Source organism: Balaenoptera acutorostrata, chromosome 17 (assembly GCF_949987535.1).
Source record: "Balaenoptera acutorostrata chromosome 17, mBalAcu1.1, whole genome shotgun sequence".
NCBI classification, from domain to species: Eukaryota; Metazoa; Chordata; class Mammalia; order Artiodactyla; family Balaenopteridae; genus Balaenoptera; species Balaenoptera acutorostrata.
The window spans coordinates 61,888,864-61,909,621 of record NC_080080.1 but is presented as its reverse complement, the minus strand read 5'-3'; the positions used below and the strand labels follow the sequence as shown (position 1 = coordinate 61,909,621).

Below are 20,758 nucleotides of genomic sequence, written 5' to 3'. Positions count from 1 at the left end.
GCCACTCTGTGCCTTTGGACAAATGTCTGAGCTTTGATATCTCATCTCTTCCGTAAAAGCAATGTCTTTTCTGTGACAGATTTACTGTGAGGATTGAGTAAGAAAATGCATGTTACGTGCTTAGCACCTAACAGGTTTCCAACAAATATTCACTTATTATTTTGAACCTAGAGAGCTGCAAGTATCTTCTCTGTATTCCCAGTCTCTAAGATACCTTTTACAATGAGTCATAGAGCTGAGGTAGAGAGGGGAGGGACTTCAAAAAATGGGAGGAGGAGCTAGAAGGGCTGTTGAAATTTGTGGATTCTCTTTCAGAATTTGGTCTTATTCTCCAATTATAAAATAAGAATGGGCATATATATATATATATATATATATATATATATATATTTTTTTTTTTTTTTTTTTTAATGGATGAAAGTAAAGTGGAACTCAAAACGTTATCTAGGACCTAGGAGTACAGAAAATGCTTTTCTTTCTCTTTATGACTTTAGACCAGTTAGCTTAATATTTACTCTGTTTGGTGGTGTATTTTTTATTTTATGTGCTAAACATTTTACTAAAAATAGTGATGCACTTGATTATTTAATGCATTAACAAATCAATGGGAGGGGTTGAGACGTGGAAGTTTTGTAAGCAAATACTATCTTAGCACTATACTTGGCAACTTAAATATTCAAACATTATTTTAAAAATTCCAACTTCCACTGAACTTGTGCCAAACGCTTCCCAGATTTGCTGATAAGAATATAAAAAGCACGTGGCTGCTGCAATAATCAAGTGCAGATTAGATTAGATTTATTCCCAAATCACAGCAATCTTAAACTTAGAATTCTCTGTTTGTGTATCTAGACTGCTTTAAAAAATTAAAAATTCCAGATCTTTCCCTGATCGTTAGATTTGTATGGATTATATAGTTTTTTTAAAGTATTATTCCAATTTGCAGGAAAAAAAAAAAAATCAAGATTTGCCAGATAAGAACTTGATGACTTTTGAACTACGATTGAATGCCTTGAAAGTTATCAGTTAACTTACAGAATAAATATTATTCAAACAAGGGAAGGAAAAAAGGAGTAGTGAGGTGGACAAGCTTATGAGTAGGTGTGGCAGGACAAGAAAAGAGAAAGAGTGGTGAGGGCTTTCATTCTCATAATTAAAAGGAGTAAGAACCCTAAAAATTTAGGTTTTAAGTATTGCCTTTGGAGATGTAACCATTTGGTTTGGGGTAAGGGAAAAGGTGGTTAGCAGAACTCAGGTTAAATGAGAAAAAAGGGAAATGAGAAATAATTACAGAATCAAAAGGAAAGCCACATTTAGGATTTTAAAAATATGGTTCAGTATATCATTGTGGTTAAGAGAGCTATTCCTGAATAAAGCTATATGGGTTCGAATCATAGCTCCACCACTTGCTTGAGGTGTCCTAACACATAGAAAGGGCCCCAGTCAGTACCTGGCACGAAGCAAATACTGTAAAATGTTGGTGGTAGTGATGGTGATTGTGGTAATCAATATACTATTCCTCAGAAAATGCAGCAATGACTCCTACCTTGTGTTAATAAAAATAAAGTAATTTGGTATCATTTTCGAATGTGTGATCATCACAAAATTGACAGAATAGAGTAGAATACTGAATGAATTGTCAGTGATCTTATTTTTAAACAGTATTAAATAAGAAAGGGCAGGTGCTAGAGAACACAAGTTAGTAATCTAATTAAATCACCAGCAAAAGAGACAGATCGTGTTAACAACAGTCAGATTTGTTATTACAGAGCCATTATTAAAGTGAAATATTGAAAGATGCTAGTATCATTAGTAGGCTTTAAACATGTCATTTTACACAGGCAGAAAATATAATCAGTTCACTTGATAAGTTAAAATCTCCTTTATTAAAATATTTATATCATTTGTATAAAGGGGGCACTATTGTTGAGGATCTACAAAGAATTCTGTGGCATACTGCACTACATTCCTTTATAAAATTATTTGCACAAGTCACTCTCTTCGGGGTAGTCTCCAAGTGCCACATGATCTAATTTGTGAGATTAAATAACAGTTTTGGTTTTGACATTTTGCACATTTCCTTAAATCGCTATTAAATGTAAGGATTTCAATGCGGCACCAAACTATTATTTGGTTACATTTTATATTCTAAGAATGTAAATCTTTTATGAAATAGAAATTTTCACAGGACTAGTGAAAAGTTGCTTTCTTCCCTCCTCCTTCCCGCCCCTCTCCACACACACACACACTTAGTTTTCTGGCCTTCACAAAGGTAGGAAAACATTTATAAGCTTCTAAATACTGTGGTATTAAAACTGGACACATCCAAAATTTCACAGACTTTTTTACCATACTGACCTGGGTTTCATTTCAGGCTCTGTCAGTTTCAAACTTGGGGACTTGAGGCAAGTGACCTTAACATCTTTGAGCCCCCAGGCTCCTGATTTGTAAAATAAAGATTAAGCATTACCTCATGATTTTATTGTGAGGGTTACATGACTGTTTTTACACAAATAGTTTACCACAGTATCTGGCAGAGATACAAACTTAATAAGTTGTCATTGTTTTCTTTTTATTTTCATGAATCTTCAAAGAGTAGCAGTCATTTGGTCAAATTCACTTAGCTACTACTGATATCTATTTGAACAAGACTAATTAATACATTGAAGTGTGTGTGTGTGTGGAATGGTAAGGATTATTTGATAAAATGGAATTCTTTTTGCTAGAAAAGAGGGGAAGAAATGGTTTTACATGCACACATTTATATATATATATACGTATATATGTAAGAGGACTTCTCTGTTTTTGCTATAATTGAGGAAGCTTTGAATTTAGAGTTCTGAGGCTCTGGGAAGCTTTTATAAAATTCTCATCTTGAGATTCATCTGTTTCAGGATATAGGGTGTGGTTTAGTATTTTGAATAAAGGTATCCTAGGTGACTTTGATATGCCTCACTTTGTCCTAAGTTGAGAATCTCTTAAAATGAAAGCTCTCAAGGAACTCACAGTTTCTTGGGGAAATAGACATGAATCATATAAAAGTTATCACAATACATCAAAAGTGCTGAGACATATGTATAAGCTAATTGTTAATGAAAGCACAGAGGAGGTGATACTTGCTTTAGGTTTTGAGGGAAGAATGAGAGTTTAACAGGAGAAGAAAAAAAAGACATTCAAAAAATAAAAGGAACAACGTTGATCAAGGCATAAAGATATGAGAGATTGCCAGGAGGAAGAAGTGGCCTTCTTGAGTGACATATTGATTGGACACCAATGTTGTGATCTATTAGGAAGTTATTCCTGAATTTATAAGCAAAGACTGATGACAAATTCTTTTTTTCAAAACTAATTTAAGATATAGTTACAAGATAATTGTTTTTTGTTGCTGTTGTTGTTTGGGAAAGGGCACTGGGTATTTATTATGATTGTATTGTTTTTAAATTGTTTACCATCAAAGGTCAAAGGTTTTGTGTGTAGCAGGAAAAACAATTAGTGAAGGCAATAATAGTGCTTCGGTGTGCACTTCTATTTTAAAGGTTAATTATTTGTTTAATTAAAGCCCTCAGAATCAACCACAGATGCTATTGCCTAGAAATATTAGATAAACTTGAGTCTATTTAACAGTGTAAGGATTGTGTGACAGCTTTTTTATCCTCTCAACGAGATATGGCCTTTTCTCACTTTAAAGACCATATCACATTTTCCCTTTATTTGGATTATTCTCTCTTATGGTTGTTGATTATTTATTTAGTTATATCTGTATTTTACAAATGAGGGAATCAGGGCTTAAAGAGGTCAAGTAATATACCAAAAATCCAGTGCTAGGGCCATGATGTTTACTCAAACAATTTTACTTTCTTGAATGATAGCTCTTGAGATATTATGAGAAATTAGATTGGAAAGACATGGAATTCCAGAGATTGTTGTGGAGGCTATTGAAATTATCAGGAAAGAGATGATGACAGAAGAATAGAGAAACAGACATGACAAGAGACTTTGTAAAATGGAATCAACGCCATGTGTTGAGTCAATAGAGAAAGAATATGGTATGGAAAGTGATTTCTGAAGTCTAGTTGTTTTTTATAGATTTCCCTACGACAGGGAACACAAAGGAAGAATGGAGCTAGATGAAACCTATGATTTCTGTCTGGGGATAAGTTTAGCAAACCAGGACATTGCCGGCACTTCTGCTCTGGAGCTCACCTAAAAGATCAGAATAAAGATGTGGATTTATTGATGACTTGGACATATTCTTCAGGTTTCTTCAAGTGCTTGTTTTTTGCTTTGGTCTCTCACATCAGCTACCATATATTGAGTATTTTTTTTCCTTTTTTTTTCGTACCTTGACAGAGAAGTAAAAGTATGCTCATAGTTTATGTAATGTGCCATTGTCGTTACAACATGTAGGTTTGGCCAAATAACCAAGTGGGAAAAATCAGAATGAGCCTTTCTTGTTTCCATATTTTATCTGCATTATTATATTCGCTGTGTGCTGCTGATTATTGAGAATTAGATCTAATCTTGCCACTCCCTGGGCTCATTTTTCCAGCCACTAGGATGTAAGGTGTGCCAGAGATTCACCTGAGTTCTGCCTGATGCTTATCTCTTTGAAAGCCAAATTTTGGGTTCTTGTGATACTGGCTGACACTGCAGAGCTGAACATGGCATGCTGATTACCTTTCACTCTGATGTCCTCTGCAGAAACTGCCTCTCTGGGAGCCAGGACCTGTGAGGATGATCTTACGGAGCAGCAGTTGAGAGCGACCTCAGGTAATTGGTCTTATTCTTGTCTGTCTTGAATGAGCTACATTTGTTACTCTCATAATTTATGTAATGAACTATCTCTGGAACTGCTCTAATTAGGACTGATCAGATCCCTTATACAAATAATTTAAATCCTATATAGAATATATCAATATTATATAGAATAAATCAAATATCGGATTGGCCAAAAAGTTCGTTCGGGTTTTCTGTGCGAGCTGACAAAACCCGAACGAACTTTTTGGCCAACCCAGTATATAATAAATCAATTAAATCACATGTAGCCAATATTTGGATGCATATGTAAAGCAATTTCTTAAAGACGAGGTAACTTCTGCTGGATAATTTCTCACATCTACATTTACACACAATGAAGTTTTACCTAAATGGTCAGTTTTACACAATGTATAAGTCAATAAGCTAGGTATTATTTTTCCCCAAGTCAAACAACCTGAATGGTGGAGTTAGTTTTGGTAATTAATGAGTTGATTGGATTTTTACTGCCCTGTCAATACAATCACTAGTTCCTGTGCTTTGCATGCTTATGTGTGTGGTAAAAGATAGAGGCTATGCCTTCTTAGCATTATATTCAGATAATTTAAGGGGAATTTCATCCATGTTGCTACAACACACCTCATTTATTTCTGCTGTATAAACATGATTCCAGTTTCCAGATTTATACAGCTGGAATAATAATGTGCTATACAGAACAAAAAAAAAATCATTATAAAAAGTCCTTCACATTCATAATGGGGTATTGAAATACTTTTAGAAAATTGCAAATGAAACCATTCCTCCAATATAAACTCAGGACTTCCCTCTTAAAAAAGTCTTCAAAGTTAAGTTTACCTTCACCTATGTGTGTCTCATGAATACTTTTTTATTTATAAGTAATTATTTTTTATTTTATATATTATTTTCCCTAGAAAACTAAAGAACATATTTAAGCTAAAGTAGCATAAACTCAGTTCTTCCTCCTCACTTCAAGCCAATCAAAAATTGCATTAATGACTGGATTGAAAGTAAGAGGGCAAAAATCAAGACCATGACAAAAATATTAGACTAAAACGAGACCGCTCCCTCTCAATACATTTCTTTATTGTTTTGTAAAAAAAAAAAAGACACCAAAATTTACATCTTCACTTCAACCTCTCTGAGAAGCTTTATATTTAGACACTCCCATGCCTTCTGGATATTTTCATAGGTATGTTCTACAGGGAAGTCAACTATAACAAATTCCAAACTGAACTTCTCTTTTCTGCAAAACCATTTCTTCTTCTCTTTTAATTGATGACATCATACCATAGACCTAGTTACCCCAAGTAGGAAAACTAGGCATCACCAATTTTACTCAAAATTGCCAGGAACTGTTGGGCATAGGTTATGAGTAAGGCAGATGAGTTCTCTCATTTTTAGACAATATTACTATACAAATAAATGTTATTTTCAGATTGCAACAAATGTGAAAAAGGAATTGAAAGAGGTAATGTGTAGAGCAGAGGTTCCCAAAGTGTGGGCCCCTTAAAAGCGGCATCAGCCCAATCTGGGAACTTGGAAGAATGCAGATTCTTAGGCCCCATCCCAGACTTAACTGAATTAGAAACACTGAGGATGGGGCCCAGCAGTCTGTGGTTCGACAAGCCCTCCAGGTGACAGTGATTCTCTCTAAAGTCTGAGAACCCCACCTGTGTGACAGGTGATGTACTACCTTAGAAGCAGTGGTCAGAGAAGTTCTCTGAGGAAATGACAGGAGAGCTGAGTCCAAAATAATGAGAAGGACCCCATTAGGGGAAAGGCATTACAGACAGAGGAGGGGAGGAAGTTGGTCATAGTGCATGAAGAGAAAGAAGGCTGACCTGGAGATAGATGAGTGAGTGAGGAGGAGAACAATGTAAGATGAAGTCATAAAGGTAGGCAAGGCCTGATCATTTCAACCACAGTAAGGAGTTATGTATGTTATTTTAAGCAAAGTAGGAAGCCATGGCAGGCCTCAAACAGGAGAATGGCTCGATTTTATTATATGAAGGTACGCAGAATAAATTGTGGGAAAGCAAGAGCAAGTCTTCCCCAGTTATGAGACCATTGCAAGATACAGGTAAGCGATTAAGGGTACTGGCAATGGAAATGTAAAGAAATAGTTGGATTTACTGTATACCAAATACTTTGGAATTCGAATTAATGGGACTTGCCAATGGATTGTGTACGTAAGAGAAGGAAAGAAAGAAGTCGGTGATGACTCTTGCTTTTTGTGAATGGTTGTACCATTAACTGAGGTGGTGGAGACTGGGGAGAAACAAAGTGAAGTATGTTGAAGAGGGATCAAGAGCTCTGATGTGGGCATATTAAGTTTGATATGCCTTCCAGACATCCAAATGGAGATATAAAATTTAAAACAATGGATCTGGATGAAATCATCTAGGGAAATCATTATTTTTCCTCAAATCAAACATTCTTTGTAGATAAGAGAATAGGGCTTAAGACAAATGCTGGAGACACTCCAATATTTAGATTTTTAATGGAGGAGGCCCCAGCAAAGGGGAATAAGAGGGAACTTTCAGAGGGGTACGATGAAAATCACAAAAGTCTCATGCAAAGAAATTCAAGAAAGGGACGTTTTTCAAGGAGAAAGGAGTAGTAACATCTATTGAGCAAAGTTAAGTAAGATTCAAACAGAAAAGTGGCCACTGGATTTCACAGCATGGAAGTCATTGGTGGCTTTGAGAAGAGGAATGGATGTGAAGCCAGGCTGGAGAGGGTTGAATAATGAATGTGATTTAGTAGAGAGAGAAGATGTAAAGCAAAAAACAAAAAACCCAAACCAGACCAAAACCAAACCAAACCAAACAAATACTCCTTTTAGGTTTTATTGAAGGGCAATAGAGGAATGGGATGGAGTCTGGACTTCTCCTTTTCTTCCCAATTTTGCTTCCTAAATGGAAGTCAGTGTTCCAACTAACAAGTATTGCCCACCTTCTATAATTCCAGGCACTAATCCTGGTGCTTCTGGCACAGTGACAAATAAGACAATCACTGTTTTCAATAAATGTGTACCTATTAGAGGAAGTAGGTAAGACGCAGATAATTTCCACATACTATGGTAAGTTGTTTGACACCAGTGCACAAGAAAAAGAAAAAGAAATTTATCCAGAAACATTACTCCTAGTTCAATATTTAGGGAAGATTTTTTTGAGAAATAAGCAATTAATAATGATAGTTAGCATTTTTTAATACTTATTGTGTGTTTTGCTCTGTGCTGACTGATTTTTATACATTATAACAAATCCATGAGGTGGGTATTATTAACTCCAGTTTTACATATGATGAAACTGATATTTCCCGAGCTAGGCTTAAAGGAAAGATGGGAATTATACAGTGGAGAAAAGTTGTTCTAGATAAGAGAAAGAAACAGAGTGGTATGTCTTATAGGAAGGGAGAGGGCATTAATGACTATTGCATGTGTCTAAACAGTGGTGCACAAAATGTGGCCCTTGGACCAAAAGCTTTAGCATTACCTGGGAACTTAGAGATATAAATTCTCAGGCTTTACTCTAAACCTACCAAGTCAGACGTTCTAGGGATAGAGTCCAGCAATCTGTGGTTTAACAAGTCTTCCAGGTGATTCTGGTGCCGTAAAATTTGAGAACACTGTACCTGAGAGTTAAGTGCTAGGTAGGAAGTGAAGAAAGATGAGACCGGACTGGTAGACAAGGGCTGGCTATTCTTGCCCTGTACAGAAGACTGAGCTTTTTCTTTATGTGATGGCAGTCACTGAAAGATTTTAAGTAGAGAAGTCAAATTTAAGTAGATCATATAAAGGATAAATTTGGAGGGAGTGGGGACTGGACAGGGAGACAATGAAGGGGCCCAGGAAGGAATTCTTGTAAGCCAAGTATCTAGAATAGATGCTCCATAAAAAAAACTACAGATGTTTGAGTCACTAACCTCTGCTTCCTCTTTACACGGGCTTAAAAAGTATGTGGTGTTTTCCTTAGAAGACTCAGAGGGTTTCCAAACCCAAGTATAATAAAGCAATGGGAACCAAGCAAAACTGGTGTTCAGATCAGAGGCATATCAGTGAAGCCGATTTGCTTTGAAATTATATAATTTTGTAGAATAAATTGATAGTGATTTTCCAATCATTTTTTATTACTCAAAGGAAAATAAACTACTCATTCAAAAACTTTTCTTTTAAATATAGTTTATGTGTATGTGTAACTTATAAGATCATCATTTTAGTATGATAAAAATGCTAGGGGAAGTTGACTGTACTGTACTTTTATAGTATATATGACTATAGTATTACTTTGTCTTCTTCCTATTATTTTGAAACGTTTTAAAATAGAAACATTTTATCATTTATCTGAAAATTGGGAAGTTCTACTGGACCCTAATGTGCATTTAAGCATAACTACATTCATATCATAAAGTTTAACATATGAATACTATATTTTTTATTTTCCATGAAGCAAAAGAATAATTGAAATATGGACAGTGTGAATACAATATTATGAAATGCTATAATACTTTCATTATTATTACATGTAACATGTTGAAGAAATGTATTGATGAAAATGAAAACTGCTTTAGCATCTTTATTTGGGGATTTTATGTAATTTAGTATCCTTATTTGGGAATTTTACGTGATTTCCCTCAGTTCTAAGACATCCCTTTAATACATTTAATGTCATACGCTGTTTTCCTTCTTTCATAAAATTTTCTTCCTTTTTTCATAAGCATCTTACGTTTTATGGCATTTTACAGTTGATGAAATGTGGTACTTGAAAATTATTCAATAGAATGTAGCCAACTCTTGCCCTTAACCCCAAATCCAACCTACAAGGTTTTCTAGAGAAAGTGGTTTCTCCATGTGAATACTCTTGACTCTAAAGCCTATTTATAAAATGAATGTCAAATTTATTTCAAAAACTCTCTTTAAGAATGAAAGTGACTTTTTACTTCTGACTTGCAGGAAACTTTATGGTGTACATAAGTTACCCTTTGATTCTTTTTTTTACGTGATTAAAAATTCGCCAAGTTCTATGGCTCCAAAGAGCCTACCTGTAATAAACAGCTTTCGCCTTCAAAACCACAAAACAGGTCTGAATTGCTGGAGCATTAGAGCTAATTGCCTGCCTACTTCAAAGGAAGAACAAGAAAAGTGTGGGGAGTGACAGAAGCAGAGGGAATGCCAGCAAATCCACCTCTGGAGGTTATGAGCTGTGGCTTGGAGGAGCCGGGCAAAGTTATGGCCTCAGAACTGCTGTTTGCGATTAAGTTGATGGGGAGAGTCTATCCCACAATCTCTCCCCGCTGCTGACACAGAGTCTTTGTTCGCATTCAGATTTCTCAAACTGTTGCCAGGGTCAGGCTGAGGTCAGACACCACAGTGATGTATAGAAGAACTTGTCTGGGAATTTCTCTCACACTTAAGACACATACCAGAAAAATGAAGAAGAGGATCCTGCAAAAACTGTCTGATGAGACGCAGATGATACTGTAGTTTTTCTTTTCGTACCTTCATAATCTTCGTTTTCTTCTCCTGACGCACAATGTTTTATGAACATGAGTTGCGATAGCCCTTACAGTTTTCTGTCCCCTCCAGATAAGGACATTCAGTAGCACTCTGACGCTTCATTTTCCCGCCCTGGGGGAGAGGTCCAGTAAATCTACTCCAAGAAGTCTCGCATCCCTTCCCCGGGATGAGCTGAGCAGTAACTGCCACGGGCCGTCCGTAGGTCGCGGGCCTGACTCTGGATGTCACGTCACGTGTGTGGACTTGGCAGGGACACAGCCTGATCTAGTCATGATCTCAGCCTCCCAGCCTCCCAGACTGAGCCAGGCCGCTGTCCCCACCCAGCCTGGCCCCCTGATGGGAGGAGGGAGCCTGGGTTTGATCAGTGATTATCACCGACAGGTGAAAGCAGGCTACAGCCAGGAGGAGGGTTGATTCTTTCTTCTTCAAGTACAATTTCCACGTGTATTGAAAGGGAAGCTGCCCCCAAACCCTCCGATGACCCACCCCTCCCCAAGGACCTCCCCTCTGCTTTTGTGCAGTGGCAAAGTGCAAATATGGAATCAAGAGATTTGTATGGTGCCTTTGAGGACTTAACAGTCGAAACAAACTCCGGTTTCAAATGTATTAAGCGTCCTTGTTTTCCCCTTAGTTTTTTTTGAAGTTTCCCCCATTGAGCCCAGAACTGGCCCCCCTCTGTTGTTTTCTGCTCTCATGGTTGTAGAGCATGGCTGGCAAGTGAGGCACTAAATAGCAATTTTTTCTTTTTTTTTTTTTTTGGTGCTCAGCTGCTACGTATGACAGTGGATATTTCATTCTGCTGTCAGAACGTTATTAAAAAAACATGGGGTGTGGAGAGGGCCATGATTTCCCCTTTCAATCACTACAGCATTTGCAATGAAAATTTTATGCAGTGTGTAATTTTCAGTTAATGCTTGACACTTAAAATGTCCGGAGCTGCGTTTTGTACGGTTCTTGAAGGGTTAATTGTATCATGTTCTCTGCATAAAAGCTCTGCTTATCAAAAGCAAATAGAAGAGTGTATGCAAATGGGTGTCGATGACCTTTTGCCTTTCCAGGGTTAATTTATATGGTCATTAAAGATTTTATGAAATTGAGTAGCCTGGTGTTTCTAATCCCATTTTACCTTCTTCTCCTAATTTATGTAATTCCTACCTGAACAGGGAAATATGATTTTTATTTTTTGTGCCGCAATGAAAACAGCATGCCATGCTGTGGGGAGTTGTGAGTCTGGTTATCTGGCATTACTCAGATTGCTAAAAATTCATTAAAATGTGACATCAGCACAGTGAGAGACAAATGATCGCAGGATGAAAGGGAACAGTGGGCCTTTCACGGATTAGTGCTACACAGACCCAGCATAGAGGCTAACTGCATAAACAGATTAATCCACCAGCAGCGGCATAGCTAAGATTTACAGAATAATTAAATAGGGTTGAGTTACTATGAGGATTTCCATGTAATCTAGCTGGTGTGAAACCCGTGAATGAGGTGTGGGGTGACACGGTTGTCATAGAAGTATACCTTCTTCTGTCCTACGCCCTGTATAGCTCCCCCTATAGAAAAAAAATAAAATAAAATCCCAGTGTAACTGAAGTTTTGAGATCTTACTCTGACAAATTCCAAAGAATTCCTCTGGGGTCTAAGGGCTGAAAGGCAGGAGTAACACCTGTCTTACATTTAACCCGTCATTATCACATTATTGAACTAAGAAATTTTTCTGAGAATTCGGTTCCTTCTGCCATTTATCCAAATCCATGCAGCAGTGGGTTCATGCAGCTTAGAAGGTTCTACTATTGAAATTACAAAATTGCCTTACATCCATTTTTCAATCTTTTCTATCTTAAACTGTATTTCTTTGAAAAGATTTCTTTTAATTTAGTACAGGCACCTTTTCTCAATGGATAATAAAAGAAGTTGCTTGAGATTAAAAACTAACAAAACAAAACCTGCATTGGTATAGCCAGCAGGTTCTAATAGTGGCTTTTACTAAATTCATGCTCTTTTTTGAGAATGAATGTCTGCAAATGATTCATAAATAACAAAGTTCTTAAATGGTCACATAGTTTATTTTCATGTGTGTTTTTCTAGGGTTTTCCATCCAACTGACTGGTCTGTCTTTCTTAACAGAAGAACAAAGTGAGGAGGCAGAAGGAGCTATTAAACCTACAGCTGGGGCTGAGGATGATGAGAAAGACACAAGTGAGAGAGACAATAATGAAGGCAAAAACTCTAATAAAGACTCTGGTAAGATGCTAGAATCTTTCACCTTTCCTTCCCCCACCTCCATTCCCTGCAATCTGCTCTTCCTTCACTGCCCCCCCCCAAAGCTTATTAAAAGCTTTTATTCATTTTAAACTGTCTGAACATTCCCACTACTATTCATTGCATGTGCATTTTGCATGTGATTTCTATCAGTAGCCTCCCATTGACCTATTTTTAATCATAACCATCTGACAGAATAGATGTGGATAAGTTGAAGAATATTGCAGGACGACCAGCGAGATTATTTTTTAATCAAATCAGTTTGTGTGCTTGTAATTTTTTAAGCGCCTTTCATTAATCTTAGCTATACTTGTGATTCCTCTGATGGCATATTAATTTTTCATAAGCACAGGATTAGATATCACTTGAACTTTTTCATTCAATCACATGCGCCGCCCGCCCTCCCCAAACCACATAACCTTAAAAATAAATGTTATTTTTCCTTGCTTTTTTACAACTTACACTCAGGAATTTGCCCTTTTTAAGGGCATCTATTTGAGGCATTTCAAACAAAATCCAGTGAAAAAGTTTACAGATGATTCAGCCTAAGAAGAGGAAATATCATTGAGAAGGGATTAGGTGCTGGGTAATTTTGATCTTCTAGAATAGACAAATCCCAGTAATGAAAGCTACTGTCTTTGAAAACAAACCTTCGTGTCATGACATTTACTTGTGCACAAACAAACCCTAGGCCAGCATCTGGTGTGGATACCTAAGGCTTTTTCTGTGTTTGATTTGGCAAATATATGACTTCATCCATGCTTTGTATGTATGAGATGGAAATCTATGGTCCCAATGAATATTACATTGGCTCCTTTTGCTGCACGCTATACCTAGTTTTATTATGTTGGACTCATTGAAGCAGAAGAAGTGCTGAAACGGGTTCAAGCCTATTAGTTTCAGGTAGTCATCTATCTTTTCCTTGAATTCCAATGACAGCCACATCTAAAGAAGCTTGTTTTCACTGTGAAGACATTGGGTTGTGCAGAAAATATCATTTTCACTTGCAAGTTTACTTAAACCTGAATTATCCCACATTTGTGGTTCAGTCTTTGCATATCTAAGTTTTCCATTCCCTTCAAAAATTATTTGAAGGGCCTCCCTGATACCCATCCCACACCGTTCAATGCTGAATTTCTCTCTGGAGTCCAGTGAGAAGAGTGCCATTTAAATTTGCGTCTAGGATATAGTGGCTAACATATGATTCTAATTTGATTTAAACAAAGAAGATCTAAGGTTGGTTTTGAGCCTAAAGCAATGTAAAAAAAAAAAAAATGCCCTAGCTGTATATTAATACAGTTCCTGAGGTCACTGACAAGGAATTTGAAGTACCTTGTGATCAGTTAAGGTCAAGGGTAGTGCCATTTAAGCTTCATTTGAAAAGAATTGGCAATAGCAAGGAAGTCAGTTTAGGTCTAGGATGGACCTCATCAAGGCTAGCTGATGGACTGCTTCTGGGAGGGCAGGATTCTGCTGCCTTCAGTGGTGATTTTCTCACAGCAATGCCAAAAGAGATTGCAGACCATACACCCACCCAACCCCATTCTTCAGAAGAATGTGTAAAACACACAGGACATTGGTGTTCGTTGAGTGTTCACGTAATACATAGGAATGTGACATTTTGCTTGGCTTTAAGTAACTAATACCTTGTAAAGGATGCGTTGTGGGAATCTCTTGAAAATGGCTCCAGTCTCACCAGTGAGGCAAGAGTCTTACTTGGAACATACCACAGATGCAAGGGCTCTATCTCCACCAGCCCGGTTTACTGCTCTACATAAATAATGGGCTCAATCACGCCCTAACGGCCTGATGAGTTATCGTCCTTTCTTGGGCATCTAATTGTACCATCTAGACAGGACTCGGCATGTGAGAGGATACAGACCATTGGATAATGATAGTTTTCTAAAACACATCTTTATCCCTGTAGAAACGCCTCCCCAACTACATCTGTAGGGATAAAAATGGGCTTTCATACCAACTCAGAGCAATTACTGAGAGGCAAATATTTAGCCTTGAAACCTCTCAGACACCAAGACGGTTATTATTGACAACTAACATGAACTTTTAACAAAGTTTTCTGCTTTCTACATTGAATCTGATTAGCTGAAAAAATTATTACATGGATTTTTTTCCTTGTAAGTATTTCTGATGACTGAATGGGCACTTATGTATGTATTGGTTTTCTTCCTGATGTCAGTTATAAATGTCAAAAATACTGGCAAATTTATAAGTTAATCACTATCTTAATGTGTTAGATGGGAAAACAGTGTGACCCCACTTTAACACAGATTTTTTTCGACAGGAAGGAATTAACACATGTTAGGAAGATGGTGTTTGTATAAGCTGTTGTACTGTGTTGCTGACATTAATCTCTAGGACTAGAGCTTTCAAAATGAGACTTGGCAATATGCAAGTTATATTTGTTGAATATTCATTCATAATAGAAAAGCCTCCTAATGCCTCATTTATATTGTCATTTAAATCTAGTGCCACTTTAGATTAATTATAATCCAAATTATATCTCTGTGCACTACAAGAATTAATATAGAGTTTATCCAGATTAATATATTTGCATTGAAAATGTAATATGTCTCTGCCATGGCTAAGGGGACCACTTTTTAATAAGGGAGTAAACATGAGGAAAGATGGAAATTAACCTTCATTATTGCAATTAAAATTATCCTTTCATTCTAGTCTCATTAGAAAAAATACTGTACCGGTAATTATAATTTAGGCTTATTTGGAGTTGAATAACATCTTCTGTTATATCCAAGTTTTATAGTATTCAAACTTTACCAAATACATTGATTCATAAATAATAACTCAGCATTTTGTTATTTTTTTCAAGATTTGCTTTGAGTACACATGTGTTATTGGATTTTCCTCACTTGTTATAATATAAACCATTTTACAACCTTCTGTATTTTAGGGATTGAAAATTTATTAAGTAGGCAGCATCTGAATTGAAATGAATTATGTCATTTTTATATTAGTAATCTCATGCAAGTTAAATAATCCCATAACTGACAGATAATCATTGGCTCATCTATTTGGCAGTCCTTATTTGTAATTAGGCTTCATGTTTTAGTTAAATATGCATTAAAATTACATTTTTTTTGAGGCTAGTGTGATGGCCTTAATAACACAAAATGAATTATGATCTCATTTCAAAATTTTGTCTAAGGCAACAAACAGTGTTTATTTCAAGTAAAGTTGTAAACATAAACTATGAATAATCAGAAAACTTAAAACCTTCCTAAAATTAATTGGCCTTTACTTAATATATTTCTAGGATAAAACAATTCAGAGAAAGACCCCAGAGTTGATTTCCTATAATTTACCAGGGAGGCCGTAAAACCTGAGATGGTTCCCCTTTGAGTAGAAGAGGCATGCATGCGTAAAATATAATGTCCCTCATTTTTGCAAGTAATCCTGGTGACCTGTTTTATCTTCAAGAGTCTGTTTTTGTCATATGTTATTGCATCTTAGCATTCTCTGCTGCTGCTTCTTATCAGTGACATGCACTTCTGGGGTGCCTAGCTAGAGTTAGGGGGTCTAGACTTTATTTATAACTTCTTCTCAATTTAAAATAAGATGGTCTTTAGGAAGTTCCTAGCTTACATCAAGATCATGGTTTAATTAACCAAGTTAATTAGCCAAAAATTCTCGAAGCTGACACATATATTGGGTGGAATACTATATCCAACAGTTATTTCAATGGCTATGAAATAGTGACCCTAAAATTTAACTCTTTTCTTGATGCAGCATGAATGTCCCTAAATTCAAAAGCAATTATATTCTTGATGATATTAACGTACATAAAAATAATATGGATTAATTATATCAAATATGTACACCAGTGTAAAGTCTTAGTAAAATGTTTCAAACCTTGAAATCAATGTTTTTGTAAGCATAAGGTATATGCTTACAAAAATAAGGCCATACTTATACATTTAATAGATTCAGAAGTTTCTGGAAGGTTTATTCTGTTTTTGATGTTCCTAAGGCCTGCAAGCAACAAGAGTTGTGGAAATTCTCTTTTACCTTGTGTGTGACAGTCTTTGATACCATAGGGAACTGGACCAATTTATTATTTGGTCATGTCTGATTCTCTCATGTACACAAAAGAATGATAGGGGAATATGACATAGTATTATTTTCTTAAGGAAGCATATTATTACTCACTATTGGGGAACTTTTGAAGAAAAATCTTCCAGTCTCACAGGAAAAAAGCAGCTGATAGACATTTGCTGACTTAAATGACAATCATTTTCTACAACTTGATCTGACACCTGAATCAGTAAATTTTATTTGCAAATTTTATATATCATATTGTTTTCTTAAGTGTTTATTTTTAACACTTTAAAAATGATAGCACAAAATATATTCTGCTTTGAGAATTTTGCTTTAGATGAAAGATATCTTTTTGATACCAGAATTAATTATGAAATAAACATTCCTGTTTTTGACATATCTTTGGATATCAAATACTTGGATATTGTTTAATCAATGTAATAAAATTCTTTTGTTTATCTCAGATTTAAGTTCATCCAAATACGATAAATTATTTTTTCAAATATCTAGAAAGAATCTAAATTTCTCTAAGATATCTGTATATATAGGACAAATATACCAATTCAAATAAAATCTAGTGTTTGTAAATCTAGAAATCAGTAGCAGTGCAATTGGTTTGGAAATGTAACACTAATTCTGTACCTACCACAAACCCCAAGGGAATAAAATTATTGTCATTATGTCATTTAAATTCTAGTTTAATTTTGGTCTCCTCAGAGTCAGATTTACTTTTAAATTTCTTTCAGAGTTTGGAATTCCTATAATTATTTATATGGTACAAAACATGCATCTCCATCCAGGAGAGAAAAATAATGTATTTTTTGGTTCATTTTTACTTTGTTTCCAAAACATCCTTGACCTTATTTTTAAGTTAAAACTGGGTTATGTTGCAATAAGGTATAATTTGTTCATTTATATGAACCGTATGTGGATTGAAAAAAAATCAAGATAAATCTTCATGCACAGCATACAATCAGATTACGCCTAGACTCTATATTTACGCGGGGTCTGATAGCAATCAATGGTTTAGCTTCATTGCATTTCAAGATGTATTTGCACCCAGTTGTCCAGTGATAGTGTCCTCACCCTGGAAATAATTTAGTTGCAAATTGACTAGAAGATGGTGAAAATTGAAAGTTAAAATTAGAAATACTCATAATAAACAGCAGAAAAAAGGTCAGATGATGCCGCGCTATGATGAGATTGGAATGGCTGGTAAATGAGGTTTTGTGTTTGTCGTGAGATGTATGTGACATGCCTACCCAATGTCACTGTAATATCCAGCCTCACAGAGGAGATTATCGGGAAAATTGATGCTGGAAAGAATTTTCTGTTAGATTGGGAAATTAGAATCACACTCTCTCCTTTGATGTGTGTGAGGCTTCTATACATTATGTTGCTCATCTGGGCAAAATTTTAAACCGTCTTTTAACACCGAATATTCAGATTAACCTCATAAAACAATTGTCTTCTTGATTTGGACTACAATGTTATGTGCACAGCCAACTGCTGAAACATCTAAAGCAAATAATAAATCACAAAAAAAGCAGCAGTGGATATGTAATGTATAATTTTAAAATCCTACATTCACCATGTAAAAACATTGTTTTCATTTGTGAATTATAGCTAGTCAGCTCTTCTCAGAATTTTGAAATGTTTTCAGTGTCCCGGAATTTTAGAGAAGAGATAGGTAATTAAACGTTAGCAAAAATAATTATTTTCTAAGTTAGCATTTGCGAATGGGAGTAGATTTGCTTTAATGTGATAAAGCCGTACTGAGACACCAGAGAGCACGTGTTATTGATGAATCTTTCAAGGTCACCTACGGTTATCAAAATATGAGACAGGAGCACATTTTAAAATATATAAAGTCCACTTGGTTAGTGGACAAAAAGAAGTGCGATTTTTGTCTTTTGAGATTAGCATCGTATAAAAGTGCTTTTCTGGTTCTTTGGTGACTCGGTGGATTTAGAGCCAGAGATATTTGGAAAACATAATTTTTCTGATATCGACATTATTAGTCTTTTAAAATTGAGGTGTCCTATTCTTTTTTGGGAATCAGGAATAATCACACCAGAAAAGGAGCTAAAAGTCAGTGTGGCAGGGGGAACCCAGCCACTCCTGCTGGCAAAAGAAGAGGATGTGGCAACAAAAAGATCAAAACCTACAGAGGACAATAAATTCTGTCACGAGCAGGTAAATGTGTTTTCATTTTCCCTTTCCTGTGTAAACATGTTTTGTTTTGTTTTTGTTTTTTTTATTGCCCTTGATAATTTTAGAGCCTCCAAACCATTCCATGCTGTTGAAATGTATGTAGACACTATGATTGGCAAGGTAATTAACTCTTGGTGTGACTTCTAATGCTCTGAAGTCATCAAAATCCATTAACTAATAGTGACCATGTTTATTCAATATTTTCCAGTTCTATCAGTGTCCTTATTGTAACTACAATAGTAGGGACCAAAGTCGTATCCAGATGCACGTTCTGTCACAGCACTCAGTACAGCCGGTCATCTGCTGTCCCCTCTGCCAGGACGTCCTCAGCAACAAAATGCACCTCCAGCTGCATCTGACACATTTGCACAGTGTGTCTCCGGATTGTGTGGAGAAGCTGCTTATGACAGTAAGGATATCAAATGTTGATGCATATGTGACATAATCTCTGTAAAGGTATCAACACAAAATCTACAATTATTGTTTGATAGAAATTTATTTCTTCTGTGTTGCATCAAGCTCTTACTGACTGTGTGGTAGGAATCCCAAGTAAAGGCCCATTTGTTGTCTCTTGTGCTTTGGAATCAACCCCAAATATGATACAAGGCACAGCTAATTCAATAACACAGATTTCGCAGCCTTCCTCTCATGCCTGTAATGTTAATCAAATGATTCATGTGGGTACCTTGAGTTTCATATTTTCTTGGCTGTCATTTCTTGGTTACAAAAACTTTCAAACCATATTTCTTAAATTTTTTCAATTTTTGTTGGAGTATAGTTGATTTACAATGTTGCGTTAGTTTCAGGTGTACAGCAAAGTGAATCCGTTATACATATACACATATCCACTCTTTTTTAGATTCTTTTCCCATATAGGCCATTACAGAGTATTGAGTAGAGTTCCCTGTGCTATACAGTAGGTCCTTATTAGTTATAAACCATATATATATTTTTTTTTTATGGCTGTGTTGGGTCTTCATCACTGTGCGAGGGCTTTCTCCAGCTGTGGCAAGTGGGGGCCACTCTTCATCGCGGTGCGCGGGCCTCTCACTATCTCGGCCTCTCTTGTTGCGGAGCGCAGGCTCAGTAATTGTGGCTCACGGGCCTAGTTGCTCTGCGGCATGTGGGATCTTCCCAGACCAGGGCTCGAACCCGTGACCCCTGCATTGGCAGGCAGATTCTCAACCACTGCGCCACCAGGGAAGCCCCTAAACCATATTTTTTAAAAAAGAAAAGAAGAATACTGCATCACAACAGCATTGATCCGAAATTTGAAGGGAGAGCATTGGCCTGTAAGAGTCACAGAATGTCCCTGCTTTGGTTGGAAAAATATAACTGGGATATGCTACTGACCAAGGGCAGATGTGATGGAGTCTGTGATTTCTGGGGTACCTTTGCCATGAGCCCCTTTGGTTTTCACAGGTGCCTGTCCCTGATGTAATGATGCCCAACAGCTTGCTACTGCCAGCAGCCACCTCTGAGAAGTCGGAGCAGGACACACCTGCAGCCATCGCAGCCGAGGGGGCCGGGAAGTATTCAGGTATGCCAGCCTCTGACTAAGATCTGCGCAAGACACCCTCAGGGCCTTGCATCTGTGATGCTGGTCCAGCATTATTACTATCAAAGATTTTTTTTTGTTTTTAAAAAAAGCACAGGGGAAAAAAAGTATGGCATTTCCAAAAGCCATAGTTTCTAAGGCATATTTAATATCTGGTTATCTGTAAACTGCCCTTGGGGGACCTAAGTATCAATGACCAGGAATATTTCGTGTGTTCTAATTACTGAACACGACGGTTATGGCCCTTGCTATCACGCTGCTGGTAGCATACTATGATTACCTTTGACTTATCTCCTTCCCTATGCTGAAATTCCTTGAGGTCAGGGTTGATTTCTTATTCACCTTTATATCCC

At 36.5% G+C, this 20,758-nt stretch overlaps 1 protein-coding gene across 1 annotated transcript in view; it reads left to right on the top strand.

The window, feature by feature from the left end:
• Window positions 1-20,758, top strand: part of ZFHX4 (zinc finger homeobox 4) — a 177,374-nt gene that overhangs the window by 140,154 nt on the left and 16,462 nt on the right. Inside the window, 5 exon segments of the mRNA XM_028167189.2 lie at window positions 4,702-4,770; window positions 12,425-12,541; window positions 18,696-18,829; window positions 19,056-19,256; window positions 20,270-20,387. Of these exon segments, the coding sequence (XP_028022990.2) occupies window positions 4,702-4,770; window positions 12,425-12,541; window positions 18,696-18,829; window positions 19,056-19,256; window positions 20,270-20,387 (639 nt within the window).